Here is a 25,367-nt window from a genome sequence, read left to right as displayed (position 1 = left end):
ATTTGATACTAAGTATATCTATACATAATACAAGTATTATAAAGCTGAAGAGTTTGTTCGCTTGAACACGCTAATCTCTGTTTTTAAAAAATATGTTTGTGTTGGATAGCCTATTTATCGAGGAAGGCTATATTATTACATCATCTTACAGCCAATAGGCCCATGAGTGGAGCAGTATAGAAAAATGTTCCAAATCCGAAAATATTATTCAAACTATTTTCACGCGTACGAATTCGCAGGCACAGCTAGTACAGAACAATCCCCTTCACTCAGATTGGCCTGGAGTAATTGTCCGAATAGCATAATTGCTGAAACTAATATAGTAAAGCAAGCCCGAAATATTTTGCAGTATTCAGTATTTTCTTGGAAACATCTTCAGGAATGATTCCAAGATTAAATGAGTTAATTGCTATGTTCCTGATAGAATTGTGGGGTGTAGAGTTCGCACAAGCTCGAATTCGCCGCCTCTTGATTCTCTATCGGGTAAATTAGCTTTTTGATAGGTCGTTTGGGAATTTTCTGCCTTTGGTCACGGACCAAGAATTTCGGTTGGCACAGAAATACGAAGCTTGTTAGCCTGTCTATTTGTCTGGTATCAATTTTATTTAAGCCACGTATAGAGTTCGAGAAGTAATATAATATACCTACCTACTTATAGCTGCTTTTCAGAGGCACCTATAATACGTTTTCAACGCTCTTGGTGGTAAAGTGGTTCTTATAACCTTGTTTTAATTTTAATTTACACTCTAGGTAGAACGCACGTGTGAGTTTTGGATTATTATTACTGCTCTTTTAAGTTTGCCCATCTTTTACTGATGTCTGAAAAATATTTAAATCTTTTTTTGAGTTTTTAACGACACTGAGCTCATTAGAATAAGAAGGTAATCAAAACCTCCAGATTTACCGGTCAATTTTTATTTTTAAATTCGTAAGTACCTATACGAACTAGGAAATTATATCCCACAGCATGTTTTAGGAAGCAAAATTAAAACCTTAAAACTGAAACGTTTTTGAACTATTAATGTCGTTAGAATATTCAAGTCATCCCTTATGAATGCCGTTAAAATATTCAAGACCGTTGTAAGACCAAGAAAATGCTTTGTAAGTTCCACATCTTTTAATATCAGCTCCGAACTGGCTCGTGGCAGAAACAGAATATTTTATATTGAACTTTGCGATTTGGTGCATCAAACGACAGTATTGAAATACATTATGCAAAACTATATTTTGGAACAAGATCTTAAATCGCAATGCCGTTTTAAACCCCTCATGACTACATGAGATAATATATTAATAATAATAATAACTGTGCCTCTGGTGCTCTCTAGTACCGGGGTAATACCAAAACACTTGCATCACAGCATACAACTACTAGAATTCCCAGAACACACTTATATTACCATGCAAAAAGCAGCTATCTTAAATACATGCCGAATAGTACGCCGCTTCCTTCAGGATGACTCTACAATTTCACCAGATTTAGCAGAAACAACAAATTAATAAAATCATTGACTTGGCAACGCCCGTAAATGATTTTTAAAAAATACCAGCCCCGAGCTGAGATATGAAAATTTAGAAAAATAACAAAGCATAATCAGATCGCCTCTTTAAATTAAATTACGAGCAAATAATCAGTGCGAACTGGAAATGTCGTAGTTAGCTTTAGTTACATGATTTCCTTTGAAACCGCTCTAATACAATTGAGTCAACATAATATCAGAGTATGCTCGTGAAACAAAGCTAATAATTTCGTTTATTTTAGGTCGCTTTGTCAACTTAGCGTCCTCGTCGCTGTGTACATAAAGTAGCAGCTTTTTCTTTGGGCGGAGCAAACGAAGTGAAAACTCGTCAGACATGATTTCGTATTTAAATAAAAATTTCGGTCAAGATTGTTTTGAAACAAGTTACACTAAAGTTTTTTGGGTTATTGTTAAATTTGCCACAAAGTCGATTATTCGCACTTTTGTAAGTTTTGTACATTAAAAGTAAATTCGTCATAAAAATTAATTACGCGTTATTTTATCAGTAAAAACGTGTGACGTGTGACGAATTCAAATGTAGAGTCAAGTCTGTGGAAAATCATCAATAATGTCGTATGTAATAATTATTACTACGAAGAAAACATAATTAAGATATTCTATGAACTAAATACTCGTAAAGCTGCATGTAGAGTTTAGTATTTTTGGTTTATTATGAAAATATTTTTTCATGGTCGGATATGGTTTAGTACCTCAACATGAATAAATGGTAGATTACTTTGATTTCCGTTCGTCCATATGTCTGCCTATCTTCTGTCTAAGACCCTTTTCACTGAAATTAATATTAGGACAAGGCTGCTTGTCTAGGTGTCAAACATTCAGAGTCAACGTAATCAAGGTAGCAATTCTCTGATCAACCTTTACTTTAGGGTACTTGCCGTTGACAAACTCATTGCTATGACAAAGGGGAATGGTAATAAAAACATGAAAATTAATACATTGCAAATACCACATGTTGCAGTGGTTTTTTTTTTTGTAGCCATTGTCAAAATCCTAGTTATAACCCAATGGCATTTGTTCCTAATAATGTTTACACCATTAATCTACCATGAAACAGACGTCATATCTACATGCTAGCTAGCTTACAAAATGCACAAAATCCTAATTGTAGCATGTATGTATAGCGTGCATAGCAATTTCTGATTTTTCAGTTTTTTCATTGCCAATTATGTTTCGATTTACCTTGATGTGTATGAAAAATATTTTCCACGGCTAATGCTGGTTTGCTATATTCAATCCAATCCAAATCCGTTCGTCAATTGCCAAATTTCAATATGTTTTTGGTCAAAAAATCTACGGTTTTCGATGTTTTAATGTTTTTACATTTTCATATTTTTATAAGACTAATTAAACAGTATTAAAGTGTAAACGCATCGAAAATGTTGTATATTTGATCAAAAACTGATAGTGAAATTGGTCTTTCAGTCCGATTGAGCCTCTCATTACAGCAATATTCGGTGTTTACTTACTTACTATGAAAATATTTTTATAATATCCGGAACCAGACAAACATCGTCGAGGCCCGATTCTGGGGATGGATACGTAATTAAGTTTGTTTCCCTGAGGGCGCGAATCTTACTCGCCTTTGTCAGTTTTTTAACTAAATCCGCAGCCCGTTCAGCGTTTTTTGAGTAGATCTCCATAGGATTTTCCTGAAGAGAGGCATACTTATCGCAGGATTAGTATTTACAAATGGTCAGCATCATAAACCAGCTAACGATAAGAGCGGAATCTGTCTAGCTAAAACCATACTACGAGTATTAGCAACATTAATTATTCATGAAACTGAAGGAGATTTCGCATACACAGTTAGTTGTGTATCATAGGTTTATATAAATAATATGTTGGGAGAAGAAAAATAACTTTTTCTACTAAATCGTATTGTCAAAAACAGTCCTCGTATCTTTCCATCATTATCCAAGCGAATTACAGTGCAAAAAACAAAATCGTTTTCTAAAACTCACTATGCAAATGTTTTGCAAGATGTTGCCCGCCGTCGTCACGGTGAATTCTTTGTCAAATATTTACTCCGTTCTTTTATAGTCATTCGTATTTCGTGGAAGGAAAGGGGAGCTGAATTCCTTAGAATCATTGCCACTTACAGCCGTACTCAATTCGCACTAAACATTGCTTCAATACGGAACATGCTTTCTGAGATACATATCGATCTCGAAAGCCTAATAGAACAGAGGTTGTTCTAGAAGAGAAGGCCCTTTATTCCTTAAAATAATATCTCCAAATATAAAAGCATCTCCAACTTTCAATGTTTACTCGTTTTTAGTTCATGCCTTACACGTACTATAATAAAATAAATCGTGGTCCAATGAAATGAGATCAGGGTTTTTGAAATAAACATGATATTCCCAGGTATCCACAAGAGAGAAATATATTTTCATACGCCGCGAACGTTGTGTTCCGAAATATGGGATAAATTACGACCCCTTTGCCTACCAATTATTGACACATGTGAATATCATTTTGGCCCTCTTTTCAAACAATGCTGTTTAAATATGAATAATTTAAGATAACTCTGACATACATAATTATAATTCTTAGTAATAACTCGTGGAAAAAAACTGGTCTAATCTAATTGTATTATGAAGAGTTGTCATAGAATTTTCGATTTAAATATAAAATAATAAATTCGTTGAAAACAATTCACTCAAGCCGATTGAAATAGAAATACGAGTGTCTATTACTAGACTCCGAAAATAGTATGCAGTACTCACAATAATCGCTTACCCACATCGAATCCAGGAACAGTTGCAATAAATCAAATCGATAATAATATCATCGGCTTGCGAAAATTACTTACAGAATCAACGAGTGATATTATCTAAGGGCCTATTCACACAGCTATTTTAAACGCTCTGTTGAACGCACAACGAGAGTGCGCTTTTTTCCTACAAACGTCTACTAGTTAGTGTACAGGGTGGAATTTTGTAATGCCACCTGAAGGGAAAGTACTCTTAAAACTGGAGATAGAAAGTTTTACTTAAAGAAAATATTCCTTTATTTTTTAAAAGAAACTCATTCAATTGTTATTTTACTAAGAGTACTTAGACAGCAGGAAAAAAATAGGTTATTTGTCAAAAACAAATAAAAAACTTCAGAAAATAACCTAAAAATGCCACCTGCATTACAAAATTCCACACTATAGATAGGTCCGACTTTCGTATGTGTACATATCGCATTTGTATCGGACGGCGCGCTTAAAACGCCGTGTGCATAGGCCCTTATACTTACCATTCTACGGCTGCATGCTTCACGTGTGATGGTGTCAATAAAGATTCCCCTTTATTTTCTGTTAATAAAGGGGATGCTAAGACAGATGAACCGACTATATTGAACTAGTCTCTTTCTTGGGCGCCTGTACGCATTAGGTACATATTAGGTATTTTCTGAAGTTTTTTATTTGTTTTTGTAAATTTTTTTCCTGTATTTTACTGTCTTACTACTATGAAATGTTAACTATTGAAGACTGTTCAATCTAACACAAAAATAATTTCTAATTATTGCATTCTTGAAGTTTGTTTACATAGGTCACATGAAAATTAGGGATTAATGGTGAAAACGGGCTTATGACTTAAAAATTAAAAAAATCTTTTATGGCCTTTCTAAGAGTAGGTATTAGGGGTTACAATGAGTGAAACTCTTTCTCAGTGCCTGCACTATAAAATAAAGACCATTCTTTCCGAATCGATCAAGGGTAGGCGTTGATGAGTCAGAGAACAGCCGTCAGAAAGTTACGCCTGTCTTTTATTGGGTAGATTAACTTACTAATTTATTAGTGACTGAGTAACCTTTTTCCGCGCGTCGATTTTGTTTTGTAACAAACACTGTTCCGCGAAAACTTTTTAGATCCTTGATATAGAAGCAGCCTATAAATTATTCCAGCAGTTCTTAGATTTTACAAACCAAATAATGTTTTTTTTTATTTATGTATAATTAAAACGCATCACTGAACAACATTATTCCTGCTAAATTCCAGCGTGCCATTCATAATGGAGCTTAATACAATGAACTCTACGCTAACATCTTACCGAATTCTAGACTTAGATTGCCTCGCAGCTCACTTCGGCCGCGCCACAAGCGTAATGAAGTATTCAAGTAGACTACTTTGATACGCGCTGCGGTCGAGGCTTTGAATTTTCCGACGATTCATTATGCAAAGATCTCGCGTAAGGACATTGAGATTGAGCGCCGAAGGACACGATGCGTTGCGACGGCGGTGCGACGCAGGAACCACAGTGATACTGTGCTGGAACGGTGCCGCTGCATCGTCTTTGGGCTTGGTTCCACAGAGGCATCCCGTTTTTTGCAGTAATTGTTTTTGCCAAATCCCGTTTAGTAGCATACGTGTTTTAATATTAACGTTCACACGAACATCCCGTTTGCAGTCTCCCGGAAAAAACCGATCGAATTTGTAATTTGAATTTCAAACACACAATATTATGTGCGCCGCGCCGCGCGATACGGCGAAATCTTTAATATCTCAATAAGTATCTAAGTAAACCTTCATAATTTTTGCAACACGTTAGTTTCTCTGCTTGACCTATGGTTGACTGGCAGATAATGCCACCTGGCATTAATTCCGCCACTGTACATCAGTATTATGTGCAAAAAGTATAAATAAATAAGTGCGGTGGCGCAACGCATCGTGTGCTTTGGCTCTAATATCGCAGCTCATTCTGCAGCACAGCAAGCGAGCGTCTGCACTGTTGTGTTTAGAACGTCGGGGACAAAGAAAATGCTCTCGGGCATCCCGGTCACGCTGTTAGTACACCACAAACTGCTCAATAAAACGTTTTTGCTGAACAGCAAACCTGTATTTCTTTCGGAATTCCTTTCTTGGCATTGAATACACTCTTACATAACATAAATTTAGATTAATTGTACAAATAAATTGTACCTCAATTCAGCTGATTGCTAGCACTTTACTTTATTAAAAATATGGATTCGAATCTACAACAATTCATTCTAGACACTTCAAGTAATTATTAGATGTTCTAAGTAATTATTTTGTTCATAAAAGTGCTGCCTAATAAGACCTAAGAAATTTAGATCAATGACCGTAAATAATACTTAGTTAGTTATCTAGACATAAATGTTGTTGGTACACGGAAACCTAATTATATTTTCTTTTGCAATAGAAAATAATATACAGGGTGTAACAGGGGGGGTAGATCATCGTAAGTCAAACGATGGGGGACTTCAATACCTATCGATATAACCCCCATGTATGTTCCGCGATTTTCAATGGTTCCAAAGTTATTGAGATTTTTGTGAAATTTAAGTAAAAAGCCGGAATTTATTATAAAAGTCTTCACTGTAGCTTAACTACTGGACCTGCTTGCATGATTTTTTTTTCTAAAAGTAGTTCAATAGTGGGTCTTAATAATCACGATACCGATCATAACCCATCATATTGAAATAAAAAAAGAATTCTTCATAAAAGTTTTACAAATCGAATTATTTCTAACAACTTTCAAGGCAAGTGAAAAAAGTACTTGAATTTTTCAAACAAAGAAAATTTCACATTTTTTTTTTATTCTTTTTTTTACGAATCGGTATCGGTATCTTTAAGTTAGCAATTAATCGTTTGGTTGGGCACATTACGTCCAATTTGCAAAATGTCCAACTGTGCAATTTCGCACTTTGTCCAATTCGAAAATGGTCAAATGCAAAGTGTTGATGTATCGAACACAATATGGTTAGATTGCTGCAAAATTAAGTGCAGTCTGTGAACGTGTTTTATCCTCATTAAATCCACTGTGTCCATTGATAGGTTCATTATTAACGTTTGTTGGATGCGTTTTCACAGCCACAGTGAAAGTATTGTGTGTAGGGTTGCCAGGAGTCCGGTTTTAGCCGGACATGTTTGACTTTTTACGGACATGTCCAGCCAAATATTTTCACACCCGGCCTGTCCGTCTTTTGATGGTTTTTTTTATATGGCTACCGCGCCGCTAGATAGTCGAGCGCACAAGTCAAAGCCAAGACGCGATATTTTTATTATGTAATATTTTTCGGCTTTTGGCTTTTATAAAGCTATGATTGCTGTTAAATAAAGATATGACCGACTTTTAGTACAAAATGGCTGCCAAGCTAGGCACCGAGTCCAGGTTTTGTGTTTTTAGACCTGGCAACCCTAATTGTGTGCCCACGCTCCGTGCACAACTCCGTGTTTATCTTTAGGCATGTGTTTGACAGGTGAAATAACTAAAACAAAATAAACACAACTGAAACAAACTGCACCACAAACTTATCAGACGCAGTGCGATGGACAGACATATTTTAAATTCAAATTTTCGTTGCAAAGTTTTGGACTGGACTTATTTGGTTTTTATTATGCAAAAACTTTGGAATGGATAATATTAAAATAAATGTATTTTAAAGAAAAATATACTTTTACGCCTTTTTGAAGACTGGAATTTAATACGTTTCTGTAACAGTTATTCGAAAATCTTTCTTAGCGTTCTGATAACTAATAATAACTATCTGCATAATTATTTCTTATAACAAAATGCACCTTAAATATTTTAGGTGCTAGTACGATACTTGTTTGATAAAACCTACTAGCATTGTGCATTGGGCTTAAATTCGCGTTTGTAATGTTGCAAATAATGTAACACAAGCTCTAATTTCATTTGAAATAGGCATAGATTAATTTGAAGGTTAATAAAAGAAAATTATTTACTGTGATCCATTCCATAGACACATGCATGTTGTAAAAACACAAATTCTTTACTATATTGTTTATATTCTGAGTAAAAGATGCCTATATTAAAAAATCTCTCTGATCGGCGATCTTTCATAAAATTAATAATCCAGGATTATTAGAGCTTATCCTCTACGCAAAGTATTTTGCGTACGTAATATTACTTGTAAGCCTTTACATATTACGAAAGATACGTTAGGACTAACTATTTGCTTTTGGCATTATTTTTTTATTGTATGATGTAAGTAAACCGTAAAGATACTGTCGCTCTTTGTAGGTATCTTATAAAAACGTTATATGAACGTTTTTATGACAAGCTTTTGTAGGGTTATACAGAAAATAGTTACCTCTAAAAACCGTATATTTGTGATTTTGAAATCAAATGTAAAGTTCATGCACATGCAGATATTGGCTTGAAGCTCAAAGAGAGCCGTAAAGATAATTTCCAGCCGTAATGAGTATGCACAAAATAATAACAAACACGCTTCGGTGTGAATTCCGGTGCACACTAACGAAAATCCGTACAAAAAACAAATGACTGTAAACCGCATGTCCAGGACGTTCTGAAACATTGACATGCATTTGATTATCCTGTGCAATGTTCTGCTACGTGAACCGAGTTAAGAGTTAGGACCTAATGCGTACTTGTATTCATGAACGAACGTGCTTAGAGACACACACACACACACACGAGTAACTAATACTCTAATGAGCATGAGTAATGAGTATTCATATTGAAGTACCTACCTATATGGCTATTGATTTTAAGTAGATTTATGAAGGTAGAGTGTCTACTGCGTTGCGTTCCAATTTCAGTCTTGCGTAGATTTCAGTTTCAGGCATAGTTTGAGGCTCTTGATTGGTTGAATTTCTATATTTAGATCAATTCAAATCACAGAAACAGAATCTATGAGATTGAGAATACGTATCAGACTTTGGATGTTCTTTTGTAATACGGACCTCTTTTTCCACCCCTTTCTGATCCCTAAACATTAAAGCTTGGTCGCACCATCTTACTTTAACTTTGACAAACGTCAAAATCTGTCAAACTCCATACAAAAAGCACCGGTTATCGTTATAGTTACGGTCATAGTTAGGTGGTGCAACTCAGCCTAAGATTGTTTCGACTATCACTCGAACTACTGGATCTAATTCCAAACTGTTTGCTTAACTTCTTTGGTTTTTTTTAGCGCACCACACCAGCTCCCAGCATTGCCCTGCCAGACCTGCCGGAGTGCGTTCTGAACATTGATCTCTTGACCAACGGGGAGAATACTGACGACGCGACGCCGCTCAGCGCTCAACACCAACTGCAACTGCTGAGGGAACGTCTGGAGCAGCAGGTGCAGCAGACGCGCGCTGCTGTGGCCCAGCTGTTGCTGCTGAGGGACCAGCTGGCTGCGGAACAGGCAGCGCGATGCGAGGCTCAAGTAAGGAACATGGGATTTATGGTCCAAACCCAAACATTCTTAATACCAGATCTCCGTAGATCTCCCTAGCCGCTACCCTCAGCGTGGTGCATCAAAGGCAGTAACGCAGCAATTGGGCGGTAGCTAACAGTAGGTACTTTTTGGTTATTGGAAGTTAAACATTGTAACTTGCCGGAGTGCGTTCTGAACATTAATCTCATGACCAACACTGACGACGCGACGCCGCTCAGCGCTCAACACCAACTGCAACTGCTGAGGGAACGTCTGGAGCAGCAGGTGCAGCAGACGCGCGCTGCTGTGGCCCAGCTGTTGCTGCTGAGGGACCAGCTGGCTGCGGAACAGGCAGCACGATGCGAGGCTCAAGTAAGGAACATGGGATTTATGGTCCAAACCCAAACATTCTTAATACCAGATCTCCGTAGATCTCCCTAGACGCTACCCTCAGCGTGGTGCATCAAAGGCAGTAACGCAGCAATAGGACGGTAGCTAACAGTAGGTACATTTTGGTTATTGGAAGTTAAACATTGTCACTTACCGGAGTGCGTTCTGAACATTAATCTCATGACCAATACTGACGACGCGACGCCGCTCAGCGCTCAACACTAACTGCAACTGCTGAGGGAACGTCTGGAGCAGCAGGTGCAAGCAATAGGCAGCGCAATGCGAGGCTCAAGTAAGGAACATGGGGATTATGATCAGAACCTCCCAAATACTTTAAAACACCCGATATAGTGCAACGAGAGGTGCTTCACAGGGAGTGAACCATCTCGTCGAAGAAAAGGCGGGCCTTTCCGACCGAGACTCAAATAGGTATGAAACGAACTTAAAATGGGGATTATGGTCCGAACCTTCAAACCTTCAACACTCAAAAGCTGATTTAAGGCATACAAAGAAGGTAACATAAATTGGGATTATGGTGCATATCCTATTATACACACCTAAAAGTGTAACGGCCAACGGTACTTTACTCGTATGGTTATGGGACTTATGGGAAGGTTTACATTATGCTAAACTTATGTATGAGGCAGTCGATATCATCATAGCCCTCTATGACATAGGCTCACTCCAATGCGCGCCATTTTTCCTTATCTTCGGCTTATCCAAATCATTTGATATCCAAACCATAGATTGAACAATTGGATTTTTCAATAACTCAATTTAAAAATGTAGTTCTTTTTCTGCTGTGAAAACCATTTTAGATTTATAAGCTTTACCTACCTCAAACTAAAATTTATGAACACCCTTGCTTACCATCTATAACTTTAAAAGTCCTGAAGCCATTTCAGAACCTTTATTCACATGCGGGAGCATTTTTCCACCTAAATCAAATCCGGGCAAATTAAAAAGGCCGGGCGAAGTTCGGGCGAAGAGCCAAAGTTCGAACATGTCCGGACTAATCCAGACAGTAACCCTAAACCGATCTAAGTTCGGTGCCTGAACTTTAGCGCAGCTAGAGAAAGGCTAATGTTTAGCATAGACGATTGGCAATCATTGGATTTCAGTCGAGTGTACGTTTAGTTAGTTAATTAGTTCTTGTACGTGTCGTACTGTGCTGAAAAGGATTATGCTAGTGACGATTAAGTTTGGTTTTCGTTTTATCTATATCTATAAAAGCGAATGGTCACTGATTGACTGACTGAATCACTCACTCATCACGAAATCTCAGAAACTTTAACACCTACAAACTTGAAATTTGGCAGGTAGGTTCCTTTTAGGGTGTAGACATCCGCTAAGAACCGACTTTACGAAACTCCATCCCTAAGGGGGTAAAACGGGGACACGCGTACGAAGTCGCGGGCGGCCGCTATTTATATCTAAATGTTGCGCAGAAAATAATATTGATGCTAATAGAAGTGTTTATTATAATAGACAATAAATACTGCTGAGACAATAAGCGTCTAATTGCAGACCTCTCGTCACCAAGGGGCAGACATAAGCAAACTGCGGAACTCGCTTAAGAGGCACTAGATCTAATTGCATCGACTCCTCTAGTGTACTAGAATTGCTGAAATAACAGCAGTATTGAACCAGGTAGAATAATATTTAGGTTTCGCGTACTTGCGGAATTTATCCCCCCGCAAAAATGCAATTTCTTTTAGCGCGATACACCTTTTACTAACACAACGTTGCTACTAAAATAATCTTGTATTTTCTTGAACAATAAAACAATATTTATCTTGTTCTAATGCGAGTATTTTAACTTCACGTACCAATGAAGGTTTCAATCGACAATCAATAATCCAGCTATTTATGCTTTCTAAATATTTCTCGTATTTTATTAGAGAATGGACTCGGTGCAATTAATTCTATTGTTATTTAGTTGTTTGTATTTAGCTTTTTGACAATGAAATAATATAACAGGTAGGTACTTTATTTTAACGACTATTAATAGTAGTTTAGTATATAAAGCGATCTGCACCCATCTGTTTATTCAATCAAATGAATTTTAAATCAATTTAAGGCTGGGTTTCAGCATCTTACTTTAACTTGACAAACGTCAGAAATCTGTCAAACTCCATACAAAATACACCAGTTATCTTCAAAGTTACGGTCAAAGTTAGGTGGTGCAACTCAGCCTTAGTGTGTTAGAAAACATTGGGTGACGAGGTCGAGAATTTGGAGGCGCAAAATTTTGGTCAGACTGGATATAGTGGCGTAGACACGAAAAAGAAAAAGAGGTTACAAGTACTCCGGATTTTTCTGAATTAAGATTGTTGGTATTCCAGGCTCGTACCCACCAGCTCCTGATCCATAACAAGGAGTTGTTGGAGCACATCGCGGCCCTGGTTGCTCATCTACAGGAGCGCGAGAGGGGCTCCTCTAGGCCTATCAGCGCTCAGCAACTGACACTTCTGCCTCAGGTTAGTCCACAGCAGAATAAACCCGCTTCTTTTTTGTGACTCATACCTTGTTCACACGTACCGAGCAAACGGGCGAGACAGTGCTCTTGGACGAGTACTCGGTGTGTATGAACATTACGCCGAGAGCTCGGCCGAGCGCTCGAGTAGGACTCGCTCACCCAACTCTCTCGGCTTAGTATCATTTTACTGTCTCGCCCGTCCACTCGGTAGGTGTGATCAAGGCTAGCATTAATTGCAATTGTTTTCAATTTGACATTCATTACTGTGGCAATATAAATTGCTGTGATTACTGTCTTTATGAGCCAGTGATGTACGTAGAGGGGACAGAACATCAGGCTATTATTCATTTTGGTTGCAAAATCGCACAATCCAAGAGTGGCTTGATGTCATACTGAAAACAGTCGTGATGGATGTTGAGTTAAACCCCGATTTAATTCGAGTCAGTGTTAAATGAAAAAAATATTGAAACATACATTAATAAATAACTATGATCGATCGATAGTCATTGCACGTCATTGTCCTCAGATAAAACATAACTGACTCGAATTTCAAAGATTTTTTGCTCGTTTTTCTTTTGTTTTTATACTCAACCTTTTAACAGTCATCTCGGGTAACTTCGTCATAATAACTACCGTGGCTTCGTATAGAACTTTAAATTCTAATAAAATATTGATAGGTACATTTTCTCTTTATCGAAGAATGATGCATTGGTTGGTATCTAAAGACATGACGTCTTTGAATAATTGGCTATTTTATTTGAAAAAATATTAAGTTTGTTAATGAAACACTTTTTATACCTAATGTTATGTTACCCAAGATGATAGTGTAATTAGCCACCCATTTTTAAAACAAGTGCGACATCAAAATTACCCGGCCTAAAAGTTTTTTCCAGCAAAATGTAATATTTATGACGGAGATCATCCATGCCCACGAAATGTTGCAATTATGAAGACTTAATTTTGAAGTCGCTTTAAAATTCTTTAATACTGTGTCAGTGTTGTTTTAGCTTCATGAAAACTAGTTAAAAGTCCTCATTTATGTCTAATTATGTTAAATTTTAACTTTTTCATAACATGATTAAGTTACAAATTGTTTATAAAAAGTGTGGGTAATATTCACGTAGGGAATAGCTTCATTTTTTGTATGTTTTTAATTAATACTTACAGCCTGAATGCCTGAAGCATGAATTGTTTATTGAGTAGGTGTGCGTCATCGTAACTTCTTTAGATACCTACTCACTAGAGAACTATTTTTTTAACTAAAAATCATATTTCATTCTTTGACTTGTTTGAGTAGTTAATATTAGCTCCAGTTACCCGTTTTGGCCAGCGAGATGTGTGTGTAGGCCATATCCTTCATTTGTCTCTGGTAAATATTGAGGATCATCATCCCTCAGTGGAGATTGAATTACCTAATGATGTTGATGGCCTCAGCAAGATCTGAAGACTAACATACTGTTTCGCTAATTAAAAATCCACCTTTGATCCAAACCTTTGTTTTGTCACCTGTCATCCGCTTCGCACTGAAGGGAAGTTGAACCTTGACTTCGAACTCCTCCCATGTTTTTCTGGGTTTCTGATTAATTTCGTTACGCGTCCAATGACAGTTTTACTTTTCCCCGGAACAAACTTCACCTTCACTTGTTGTGTATTTATTGGCTGTCAAGTTGTAGATCCTGGCTACACAGGAGTTGCAGAGGTGGGAACAAGAGGTGGAATAGTCCTACTATAAATCCCTTTTCAGAATGGCGTATTAGGATGCTTGATAATTAATATTGTTATTGAATGGCATGAACTACTCCTAATCTTTCTTTCTGAAGTTCATGAAACAATCACGAATCATCAACAATAAGTTCTATTCATGTCACGTTACATTTTGCATACTATGTTGTGTTGCGTCTGTGTCTTTTTACATTATTATTTTCTTGTGATAGTGTATTTTTATAGATAAAAAGTTAATTACATCTATAAAAATTCACCCATACTGCTTGATTTTATTTAAATTGTAGTTCTTAGTTTGTGATTATCTATAGGACCATAAATAAAAGCTGAAACTATTTGGTAACTGATTTAAGCAAAAAAGGGACAAAGGGTTTTGATACGAGGAATCTGAGTTAAACTGCGGATAGACGAATTGGGACCCTAAAAACCGTATAAATTGTTTTTGTCGTTCGTAAATTCGTAATACCTCAATAGGAGTTAAGTAATTAGATTGCTAAATAAATTCCGTGTAGTAAGCGTTAATAATATAGAGAAATCTTTTATTATTAATTAATATTCAGTTATTAATACAATAAGGTGTGCTTTTGCTCATGGTCCATGGATACCTATAGATTTTAGTCATAAACTCCAAACTTCTATGTAAATAATAAGCAAGATCGTGCATGACTGTTTAGCTATTTGCTATAGACGTGTCATGTGTCCCTTATGCCCGTTTTCACCATCAATCCCTAATTTTTAAGTGATCCTTATGGTAACACATAACAGGAATTTTGTTTTTATAGGGGTCACTTAAAAATTAGGAAGAGATGGTGAAAACGGGCATTAGTGTCCCTTAGAGACAATTTCATATACACGAAGAGTTTGGCGCGTAGTTCAAAGCAATCACATTTTTTTTTAGATTTTAGTATTTTCACACAACGAGTGGTGTAAATCGCTTAAAAATAACAATTTTGAAAGTTCATAATTTTTTTCACGATTCCAAATTCGCTACTCGAAAAAGAGGATTGGTTTACAGACGGCAGTAAATAAGACTATAGTTACATTCTGTTGTTAAATAGCCGGTATTACAACGAACTAAGTAAGAAACCACTACTATGTTTTTTTTAAGACTATTAGCAATTTGTATTGCCCAAATTACTAATAGTCCCATTAGCCCCTCGTGTTAAGCTAATAAGCTTGTGTTACGAGTGGGCTCACCACAATAGTCGAGCGCGGTGGGATTCGAACCCGCGTTCCCGGTTCCGCGTTTTCGATTCTTAATATGCCGTCGTCCGTAAGTACATCACGGTCTGAATCAGTCAGTGCAAACGAATATAGACCCGTTTTTGCTTTTTCATTAGAAAACCTTCAAGCCTACTAAAATAGGTATTATACATTATGTACTATTATTTACACTAGCTGCTTTGATCTCCACAAGTTCCTCGTGTGTGTGCATGATCGCTTAGTTTACTATTTCATTAGTTTATGTGTCAAACTTTTTAATATAAGTACCTAAGTAAAAAACATCTGAATCAATTGTCTAATTGTCTATCATATCGTTTGGGAAATTATAAAACACATTTAGGTAAGTGTTTAATCTGAATGTGCTTTATAAATGAAATAATTATGCTCATTAGACGGCTCATTATCCGTATTACGGGACATTGTATGTGAATTGCTAATGCCCTCATTTATTGACAATTGATCCAGGATTATAATGTATTGTGTTCTATACTCGTAGAACCACATAATATTGTTAGGGGTTTAAATAACTCTTCAAAGCATACTCTCCATTAAATAACACTTAAGAAACGTAGAACTGAACTCTATATGAAAAGTTTAGTAGTTTTTGTTTGTTATTATTAATGTTACAAACACTGGGGAGTATACTTCAAAAGAAAATTAAAAGATAAACTGGCCTCCTTCTTTTTATAGCTCCTAGTTGTAAATCATCGGTACAAAACCTTCTTCAGATGAATTATCTACTGTAAGTAAAGTTTGTATGTTCAGAGGTTCAAGGTCATGTTCGTTACTGTTCATCTGACAAGCAATTATTAGAATGGACCTTTAGGATCGTTCATTAAAATAAAACTGACAGACTGAAATAGTTCGTGTGGAAACTTTCAGGTGAATCGATAAAAATAAGACTGTCTAACTAATTTTAAAAGGTCTTTTAAACAATGTAAGTAGTTTTTAATTACCTTTTAATGACTTTATGTAACAAACCAAAAACCACGATATTGTTGTTGTTGACCAAAAACCGTGCGGGCGAAACCGCGGGCAGAAGCGCTTTAATTTATAATAGAATCTATTTTTAGAAATCTATTTTGTAATCAAATAAGCCTCATTATCAAGTATTATGTACATTTTATGGTCTTTCGTGATAGATTATTCCCATCCCATATCGCTATGGGTTTAGTAGCGATCATAATCGTAACGTGATGCCATGAATGATTTAATTAATTTGACATTGACAAGGACATTTCAAGTAAGTGTCATTGGAAATTAAGATCTGTCGAGCCAGTCTAGATTAGGTAGGTAGGAAACCACCCAATTATTGGCACTTTAAGCAGCTACTTCACAAAACCGGTAAAATTTGCATGTAAAAATATGTTTTATCAAAGAAATAAACATTTATATTGGTCTTTTAATCTTTGCAGAATATTATAAAGTACTTATCATTAATAAATTAAATCATTTATTCAATATAGTGTACCTTTTTAAAAAATACCTCAAAATACCAGTTGTTGGCATAGCCAAACCTTTTATTGGCAGTGATAATTACCTATTATTGGCACTGTTCTCACAAGACTGAAAAATAGTTGCTAGGTCTTATGTAGAGGTTTTAAAGAGATTCATGATAGAAATAAACAAAATAAAATCCTTTGTTATAAGAAAAGTAACATTTATTTGTATAGGAACATACCATATCAGTTCAAACGCTTATATTTAAATATGGTTTTAAACTTTCCATAAACACTTTTATCAAATCTTCTTTTCTCTTCGGAAATACTTTTTTGCTACTGATTTTTATTTTATCCAGTCAACAAAAAGCTGTTCTTCCTCGTCAGTTAAAATTGTAAACGGACCGGGCTTAGAGCGATGATCGGGATGTTTCAATCTGAATTGTATAGTAGACCGTGGTACCACTTTCAAAGCCTTATTCCACTAATCCCGGGGATTAGTGAACTTTTTATTCATTAATCCCCGCTAATTATTATTTTTATAATCAAATTAAATTAAATTTAAGCCTGATTGCAAAACTATTAATTTACACCATTTTTATCTTGTTACATCTTGGCCCAAATTTGTTTGTAATCGTTTCCATCTTCTTTTAAATGATGAATGGGGAATAACGATTCAATATCCATAGTGCTTTTGGTTAATCAAGTAAGTGTTAATTTTTTTAAGTATTGTAATCAGTCTTAAATTTAATTTAATTTGATAATAAAAATAATAAGTAAGTTCTTATCTATACTTATAATAAATCTGTAGAGAGGTCAATTCTGTACATGGAATATATTTTCAAAATAACTATCAGGGGGTGATTAGTGATCGATACTGAAGCCAAAAATGCAATCAGTAAACTTTTTGTCTGTCTGTCTGTCTGTCTGTCTATCTGTCTGTCTGTCTGTCTGTATGTTCCTTATAGAAACAAAAACTACTTGACGGATTTTAACGAAACTTGGTACAATTATTCTTCATACTCCTGGGCAGGTTATAGGATACTTAGTAATTCCCACGGGAACGGGAATTAGCGGGAAAATCCTTTTGTATGAAAAATCTAAACCGCTTAAGTAAGACGCTGGAAATTTTGCATGCAGGTACCTTAGTAAACTTAAAGCTTAGTTACAACAGGATATTGCAAAATTCCCACGGGAACGGGAGTTAGCGAGAAAAAACATTTGTATGAAAAATCTAAACCGCTTAAGTTATACGCTTGAAATTTGGCATGCAGGTACCTTAGTAAACTTAAAGCTTAGTTACAACAGTATATTGCAAAATTCCCACGGGAACGGGAGTTAGTGGGAAAAAACATTTGTATGAAAAAATCTAAACGGCGTAAGATAGATGAAGGGGGGGTAAAACGAGATCCACGCGTACGAAGTCGCGGGCGGCCGCTAGTCCAGTAATAAATAGAAGGTACCTGATTCTTACATGAGTATTTTATTTTTAACGTACTGGGGATTAATTAACTTTTTAGTTCATTAATCCCCATCGTAAACTCCATTGGCGTTAACGGGAATTAATGAACATAAAGTTCACTAATCCCCGTTGACGGGGATTGTCAACGGGGATTAGTGGAATAAGACTTTGAAAGGCTTTGAAAGTGGCTGAAAAGATAATATTTTTTATTGGCACCTTTTTAACCAATGTTTGACACCCGTGCCAATAAATGGATTTTATATAATTGGCAGTGGGCCAACATTTGGATTGGTGTATCCAAAACGTTAAAAAATATTTTAAATGCAATTTAAACTCAATTTTGAAACAAACAAGGTATAATTTTTAATAAACTCAAATTATTTTAAATACCCTTTTATTGGCATGTGTGCCAATAAAATGGATAAACAGATTTTACGCATACCAAATGTTGGCACGCCACAAATAATTAAAAGTTAGCGGTTAAATTATAAAATAATGTTTTAAAAAGGCAGTTAATATATTCAATAATAAGACAAAATGATTATGTATAGGGACAACAAAATAGATTTGCATTTTTTTAAAAGATTATGATAGCTCTTACCTTAGTAAAAAACGAATATTTCGATTGTTTTTATCGCACTGGTCGCGGTTTGTCAAACAAATGGTTGATGCGACGCGATGTTTGAAAAAATTAAAAACGTGTGTAGCCAGTTGAGTAATAAATGATATTACTGTACAATTTCTACTAAAAAATATAAGGTTTGGCTACAAAAAACCTTAATTTTCTTAAAAAACTGGAGCATGCCAATAAATTGGTAGAGTGCCAATGATTGGGTGGTTTACCCTATATTACCAAGATTCCTCGGTGACCGCAGACGAATTAGTTTTTCCAACTATCAGTTTATTTCGAGATCATCGAAACGTAAAATTATTACTTCGATTTATATCATTAATAGAGAAATAAATTGCTATAGTAATTACTTAACAATAGAACTTAGTGGCGATAGGTTTAACAACCGATTAATTGATACAACATTTTAATTAACAAAATAGTTAACAAATATTCTATTGAAGTCGTTAACCACAGAACATAGAAACCTCTTTTTGTGTTCTGTGTTCGTTAACCATGAAGCGATAAAAGCACCTTCATATTCCACATTACATCCAAAATGTCCCTTTTACAGACGTGAGTGATAAGGGTTTTTGCAAAACTTGTACGGAACTATAATATAACCTTCATTACTTTGTAAACTCTACATATTTATTTAGTGATCAAAGCTTCGTTAAGAGGCGTTAACCTTTTGTACTTCTTAGTATCAATTTAGCCACTGAAATTACTTACTATAATTTTGTCTGAAAATTGTTTTGTACCGATTTATAGAAACTACTGTCGCTAGTTTATCAAACAAAGCATGTAATACATTTAAAATTTTAGTGAGATCATGCAAATCCCATATTAATTGTTTTCCGTTTATAATTAGAACGAGGCAAGTAATCACTTTAATACTACTGTTATTTTTATGTTCATGTCATTATCTGATGTGTTTTTGTCTTCGATTGAAAAATATAGGTTAAAGGTGACTCTGGATCTAAAGAAGCCCGCAAGTCCAACGCACAGGCACAGGCTGCAGTCAATGGTAACAACATCCAGCTCGGCACAGATCAACTTCTCAACCTTATCGCCCAGAACACAAAGATGACACAAAACGTCGAGAATAACAACAACCAATTTTCTCCGTTCTGCACCACGCCGACAATGCCGCAAAATGGGCCGTTCTCCGCTCCGTCCTTCGGCGGAATGACCAACGAACAAATCCAAAATTACTTGATCTCAAAGTTCCAAGACATGGGCGGTTTTCCCAATGACTTCACCGAAAAGAAAATAGCCAACCAACAATTCTTTCAAAACTGCAACGCATTCCCGAATATACCACCACTGACAAATCACTACAGCCACACAGACATCGCGAGTCTTCTAAATCACAGTGTGTATAAGCACAAAAGCAATTCTACCGAGGAGCTGGGCGCCATAGCCCAGGCGATGAGCTTGGGTCACTCTGAAAATTCGTTATTCAGTAACAGCCAAGCTTCGACATCTAAAGATTCTACGCCCGATGCGTTTAGTTCGGATGACGGCCTGCCGTTTATAATGCCATTGTCGCACAATGGTACGCTGACGGCTACTGGTGACGATGGCCGTGTTCGTCTGATCGTGCCAGTGAGTCCCTCGGAGAGCGCTTCAGACGTCGCGGACCTGCCGAGCGATACGCAAGGCCACTCGGGGGTGAGCCTCAAAGTGCCCGACCGCCTAACGGCTCCGACGGCCCCTATTACGCGCTCCACTAGCGAGAAAGTACCGAATCGCAGCGAAATGATGACTGCGCTACGATCCCAATGGACAAGGCATACTACAAAGTAAACATTTACCAACCAAACCGTCGTTTATTTTTCAAATCAAAAAATATTATATCATTCATTATCTGTTTCACGTCATGGTTAAATTGCAGTTGAATGACTTGCGTTCAGTGCAATTCTTTAAAAAATATTGTCCAAAATTAATAAAATTATATAATTTAGAAAAGATTGAGACTTTAAAAGGTGCCAAAAAATTAGATACGTCACCTAAAAGAGACGTGCATAAAATTAGGGTAGAACATAAATGAAGAATATATGTTTACATATCAAGTGATTTTTATTCGACGAACATAATGAGAAGTTGGCACATTTTTGTAATCAAAAACATATTATTATCTTGGCATATCAAAGTAAAATAAAGAGAGAAAAATGTTTCTTGGGTCATAAAAAGCTTGTAAAAATACTGTTAGCTAGTGGAGACGTGCACCCCAATTTCTATGTTGAACCTCTTAAATTCACCCTGAATAAAATCTATAGAAGTGTTTTCACCAGCATTATTATAAATATAATAGAATTATTAATCAATTATGTACTACGTTATCTCAATAGTTTTGATGTGGTGAATTAATAGTGTTTCTAAAGAGTCACATTCTCAAAAATTTTATATGGCAATTCTATGAGTTATAATTAATAAAATACAATATCCACGACATATTGTAGTTACTTCAATTTTTAAAAATAAAAATATATTCAATTACATATTGCTTTAGAATTAACTGAAAATAAAAAATAGTAGGAACTGTCATTATAAGTAGGTACACTTACATTATAAAAACAGACACAATTCTAACATTATGTAAGATTACGAGTTATTCTACAAAACGTAGTGCAAACTTGTTACACATAATCTTTTGTAGCGTAAGCCACCATAGTCACTGATCTAAATAGGAAACAATAATAGAAACTGGCACTAAAATAACTTCATAGACTTCAAAGTTACTGTCTATCGTAAGACTTGTAGTAGTTACCTACCTAAAGGGTATCAAGAGAAGCTTATATTTACCAAAGATTGATGCCAAAGTCTTAGGTTAGATCTAATGGACCAAAGAGGACTACATCACTAAACTTATTGAGAGATTTTTAATAAAAAAATTAAAGCCAAAAAGGTGTGATTGCAAAATGGTATAGTCCTTAAGATAGTCGTTTTGGAACCCGACTCGAGTTGTCTACCGCTGGAATATTCTTTTAAATATGTACTTTTTGGAATTAAATATTTTACTCCATGTTCAATGTTGACATAGCGTAAGCAGATCAATGTGTATTTTAACTTAATGCATGAAATACGTAATTTAGCAGTTACTTCGTATTAGTTACAAAATATCTACATACATATGACATAGAAACAATAGTATTCTTGTGTGTTTAATCAATCAATTATTATATAATCGAATTTTTAAATTTAAATAACTATATTTTAAGTCAAGCGCTGGCATCGTTTGAAATTTAGCTTTATCCATTTCCAAAGACATAATTTTATTTTGTCAGCACATCAAATATTTTGCCATCAAAGTTAAAGACTGATGTGCTAACAATTGTTACTAATTATACTGTAAAATAATTATATTTGTAGCTACTCTTATAGAGTTTCTATGCATATTAGAATTATCCTTTCACGAAAGGTCCTTCAGTTAGTTACCTACGCAGTAATACATTATTACACATTCTCGGAACTTTTAAACAATGGAAACTAAATCCGTAGTCAAAACGTATATCCTGGTTTCCCTGTTCGACAAAGCCTGGTCTAGTGGACATAAGAAGCTTATTTCCAGCATTCGGTACTAGCAAAACTATATTCGTAGTTTTTAAAACTTGGATTTTATCATATGTCTTTCGAAAAATTTAATCCTTTTTCTAGAATATCATTTTATTTTACCATATTATTACTTTGAATTGTATTTTGTACATAGAAGTTATTTTATTATATTCTATGTTAAACTTATTTTTTATAAGTACGAGGACATTATGTTATTACTTAGTTTTTTATAAGTACATTATGATAAAACAGCTAATTGTAAGATTTGTTTGTAAACGATGTCAGTGATTCATAGATAATTTTTAAATGTATCTAAGAAATAGTCATTAAAAATATGTTCGTCGTCACATTGATGTTATTCAACGATTTTAAATGTTTATGCAATATTTGTCGTGTATCCATAGACGCAGACACAATATTAACATAGTATCGGGACATCAATAAAGAATATACTTCTGATGTTGTGTGTTGTATCATTGATTACCCTAAAGAAAATACGATGCAGCAAAAATTTGGCTGAAAATACCAATATATTCAGGAAGGAGGCTGGCCAGTTGTAGTGTATGTAGGTATCCATCCTTTTTACTCGCGCTGAAATGATGAGCGGACGACGTCGCGGGCACAGCTAGTTCGTTTATAAACATTTTTGTGCCTGACTGTATAGTTAAAAATTGCTTCAAATCAAATTTCACTGACCGGGGGCGTCGACCACGGGTGCGTCGAACATTGGGGGACTCGGCCACGGACCCGATATTATGTGCCAGTGCTGATAGAGTTGTAACCCGAAATCTTAAAATTAATCTTAATTTCGCCAAACAGTATATCTACATCGGATTCGTTGACATGAAAACAGGAGAAATTAAGTCCTCGTTTCCACCTCTGTAACTGTATCTACAGTGAGGTTTAAGAGTGTTCTAATTTAGTAGAATATTTTTTTACTTCTGAGAAACAAGTATTGATGAAAGAATGCGTGCGATAAAGCGTTCTACTGAAGAACCTTACCTACATAATATTACCTGCATAAGATATGAATAAAAGAGTCCAATTCAAGCATTATTTTCTATCTTTTCTTGGTTTCTGAAAGTAACAAACCATACTAAAAGAAACATTTTATATAGGTACTCGACAAGGTGTCTTGTCGCAAGATACATAAAGGTAGGTATACTCGTAGGTACGCAACATAGGCTGAGCACAGTCACAGGTAGGTTATATACTAACTTAATTGTAAAAAGTGGCGGTTCTGTTTATAATTGATTTAGTGAGTTTTCGAATACAGCTAGTATTCGATGAAAATTATTATCGTTAGTGTAGGAGTTCTTAAAACATCATTAAAAGGTAATACGATCTCAATAGATTTAAGGCAGCCCTTTGACCCGAAATTTATAAGTACCTAGGACGAGACACTAATCCGATCGGGACTTTCCTTGTTACCGTACACCTCATCCGCAGTAATTACTTGTAATAAATGTTTGAATCCGTTCCTAAGCAGCTTCATTTAAAAGCAACTTACTTCTAGTACTATCCTCCTTCCTACTATCCTAAAATCCTACTAATATTATAAATGCGATGTCTGGATGTTTGTTACTCTTTCACGCAAAAACTACTGAACGGATTTTGAGGATCCTTTACAGTAATATTGTTTATTACCCAAAATAACTTTATGGGCTATAATTTATGACGATTTATGACAAAATAATTTCACGCGGGTGATTAAAAGTTATTGTAAACATGAACTACGAGTGTAAGTCACTAGCAGATAAATGTATCCACTCGTAGTTTTATAAATCTTTTATTGATCAAGAATTTTTTTAAATAGGTAATAAAGAATCGTGGTTTCATAGGAATGGCTCGATCCACTTTATATTTTTGTACTTTACTGAACGATCGAAATGGAGTACCTAATTGGAAAAATTCATCATTTTACAGATTAATTAATAAATTGTTTCTACACAAGGCCAGTTGAAATCTATGTGTGGGTAATATTAACATATTAGTAATATAAAAATTAACAATGAATTGATTAGCCATACTTAACAGTAATGGTAGCGTTGCTGTTTGTCGGCCGTTTAGTGTAGTGGTTCAGAACGGACTACTATGCCGAGAGGTCCCGGGTTCGATTCCCGGGCAGAAATTGAAATGATGAATTTTAATTTCTGCGACGGGTCTGGGTGTTTTCTATGTATAATATGTATGTATTTACGAAAAAAAAAAGTATTTAAGTATGTTTATATCCGTTGTCTAGTACCCATAGTACAAGCTTTGCTTAGTTTGGAACTAGCGGCGCAGTGTAATAAATAAATAAATGTCCAAGGATATTTATTTATTTATTCTCTCACCCCTATCCTTGGAATATACCATTATATTATTAATGTACACTCGGGAAATTTACATGTCTGTTAGACTCATAACAGCCTTTATACTTAATAATGACTCACAAAACGTTCTCAAACGCAATATTGTCGTCTTTTATCTTTCTACTGTGAAAATATGTGTCACAAGACAACTGGAAAATAAAATAATAAGGATTTATTTTATGGCAGCTAAAAAAAGTACTTACTTGTGTATAAAATACTTTTTCAGTTCAGATAGGTTTAATAGATAACATTCAGAGGACTGCGTTATGAAGAAATTCGAAATAAATTCAAGGAAACTCCTATCTCAGGACAGAATGTTTTGCATTGAATTGAATCCAATGTTTAGCATTGAATTGAAATAATATGAAGTTGTAATCTATGCTTAACTTTTGATTTAATTTTAACTGCCGCCGTTCTTGAGTACGAGCAATTATTACATATTATTTGAG

The 25,367-nt window shown here is 35.3% G+C and overlaps 1 protein-coding gene across 2 annotated transcripts in view; it reads left to right on the top strand.

Annotated features, from left to right (window-relative positions):
* Positions 1-23,001, top strand: part of LOC135086501 (capon-like protein) — a 184,062-nt gene extending 161,061 nt beyond the window's left edge. For both annotated transcript variants that reach the window (XM_063981223.1, XM_063981222.1), the window contains 3 exons: positions 9,450-9,689; positions 12,416-12,550; positions 19,967-23,001. In XM_063981223.1, the coding sequence (XP_063837293.1) occupies positions 9,450-9,689; positions 12,416-12,550; positions 19,967-20,815 (1,224 nt within the window). In that variant the 3' untranslated portion in view covers positions 20,816-23,001. The remainder of the gene's footprint in view (positions 1-9,449; positions 9,690-12,415; positions 12,551-19,966) is intronic.
* Positions 23,002-25,367: the final 2,366 nt, after the last annotated feature.

This window comes from Ostrinia nubilalis, chromosome Z (assembly GCF_963855985.1).
Source record: "Ostrinia nubilalis chromosome Z, ilOstNubi1.1, whole genome shotgun sequence".
NCBI lineage: Eukaryota > Metazoa > Arthropoda > Insecta > Lepidoptera > Crambidae > Ostrinia > Ostrinia nubilalis.
Note: the sequence above shows the minus strand (reverse complement) of the source record. Positions and strands in the feature narration are given on the sequence as shown.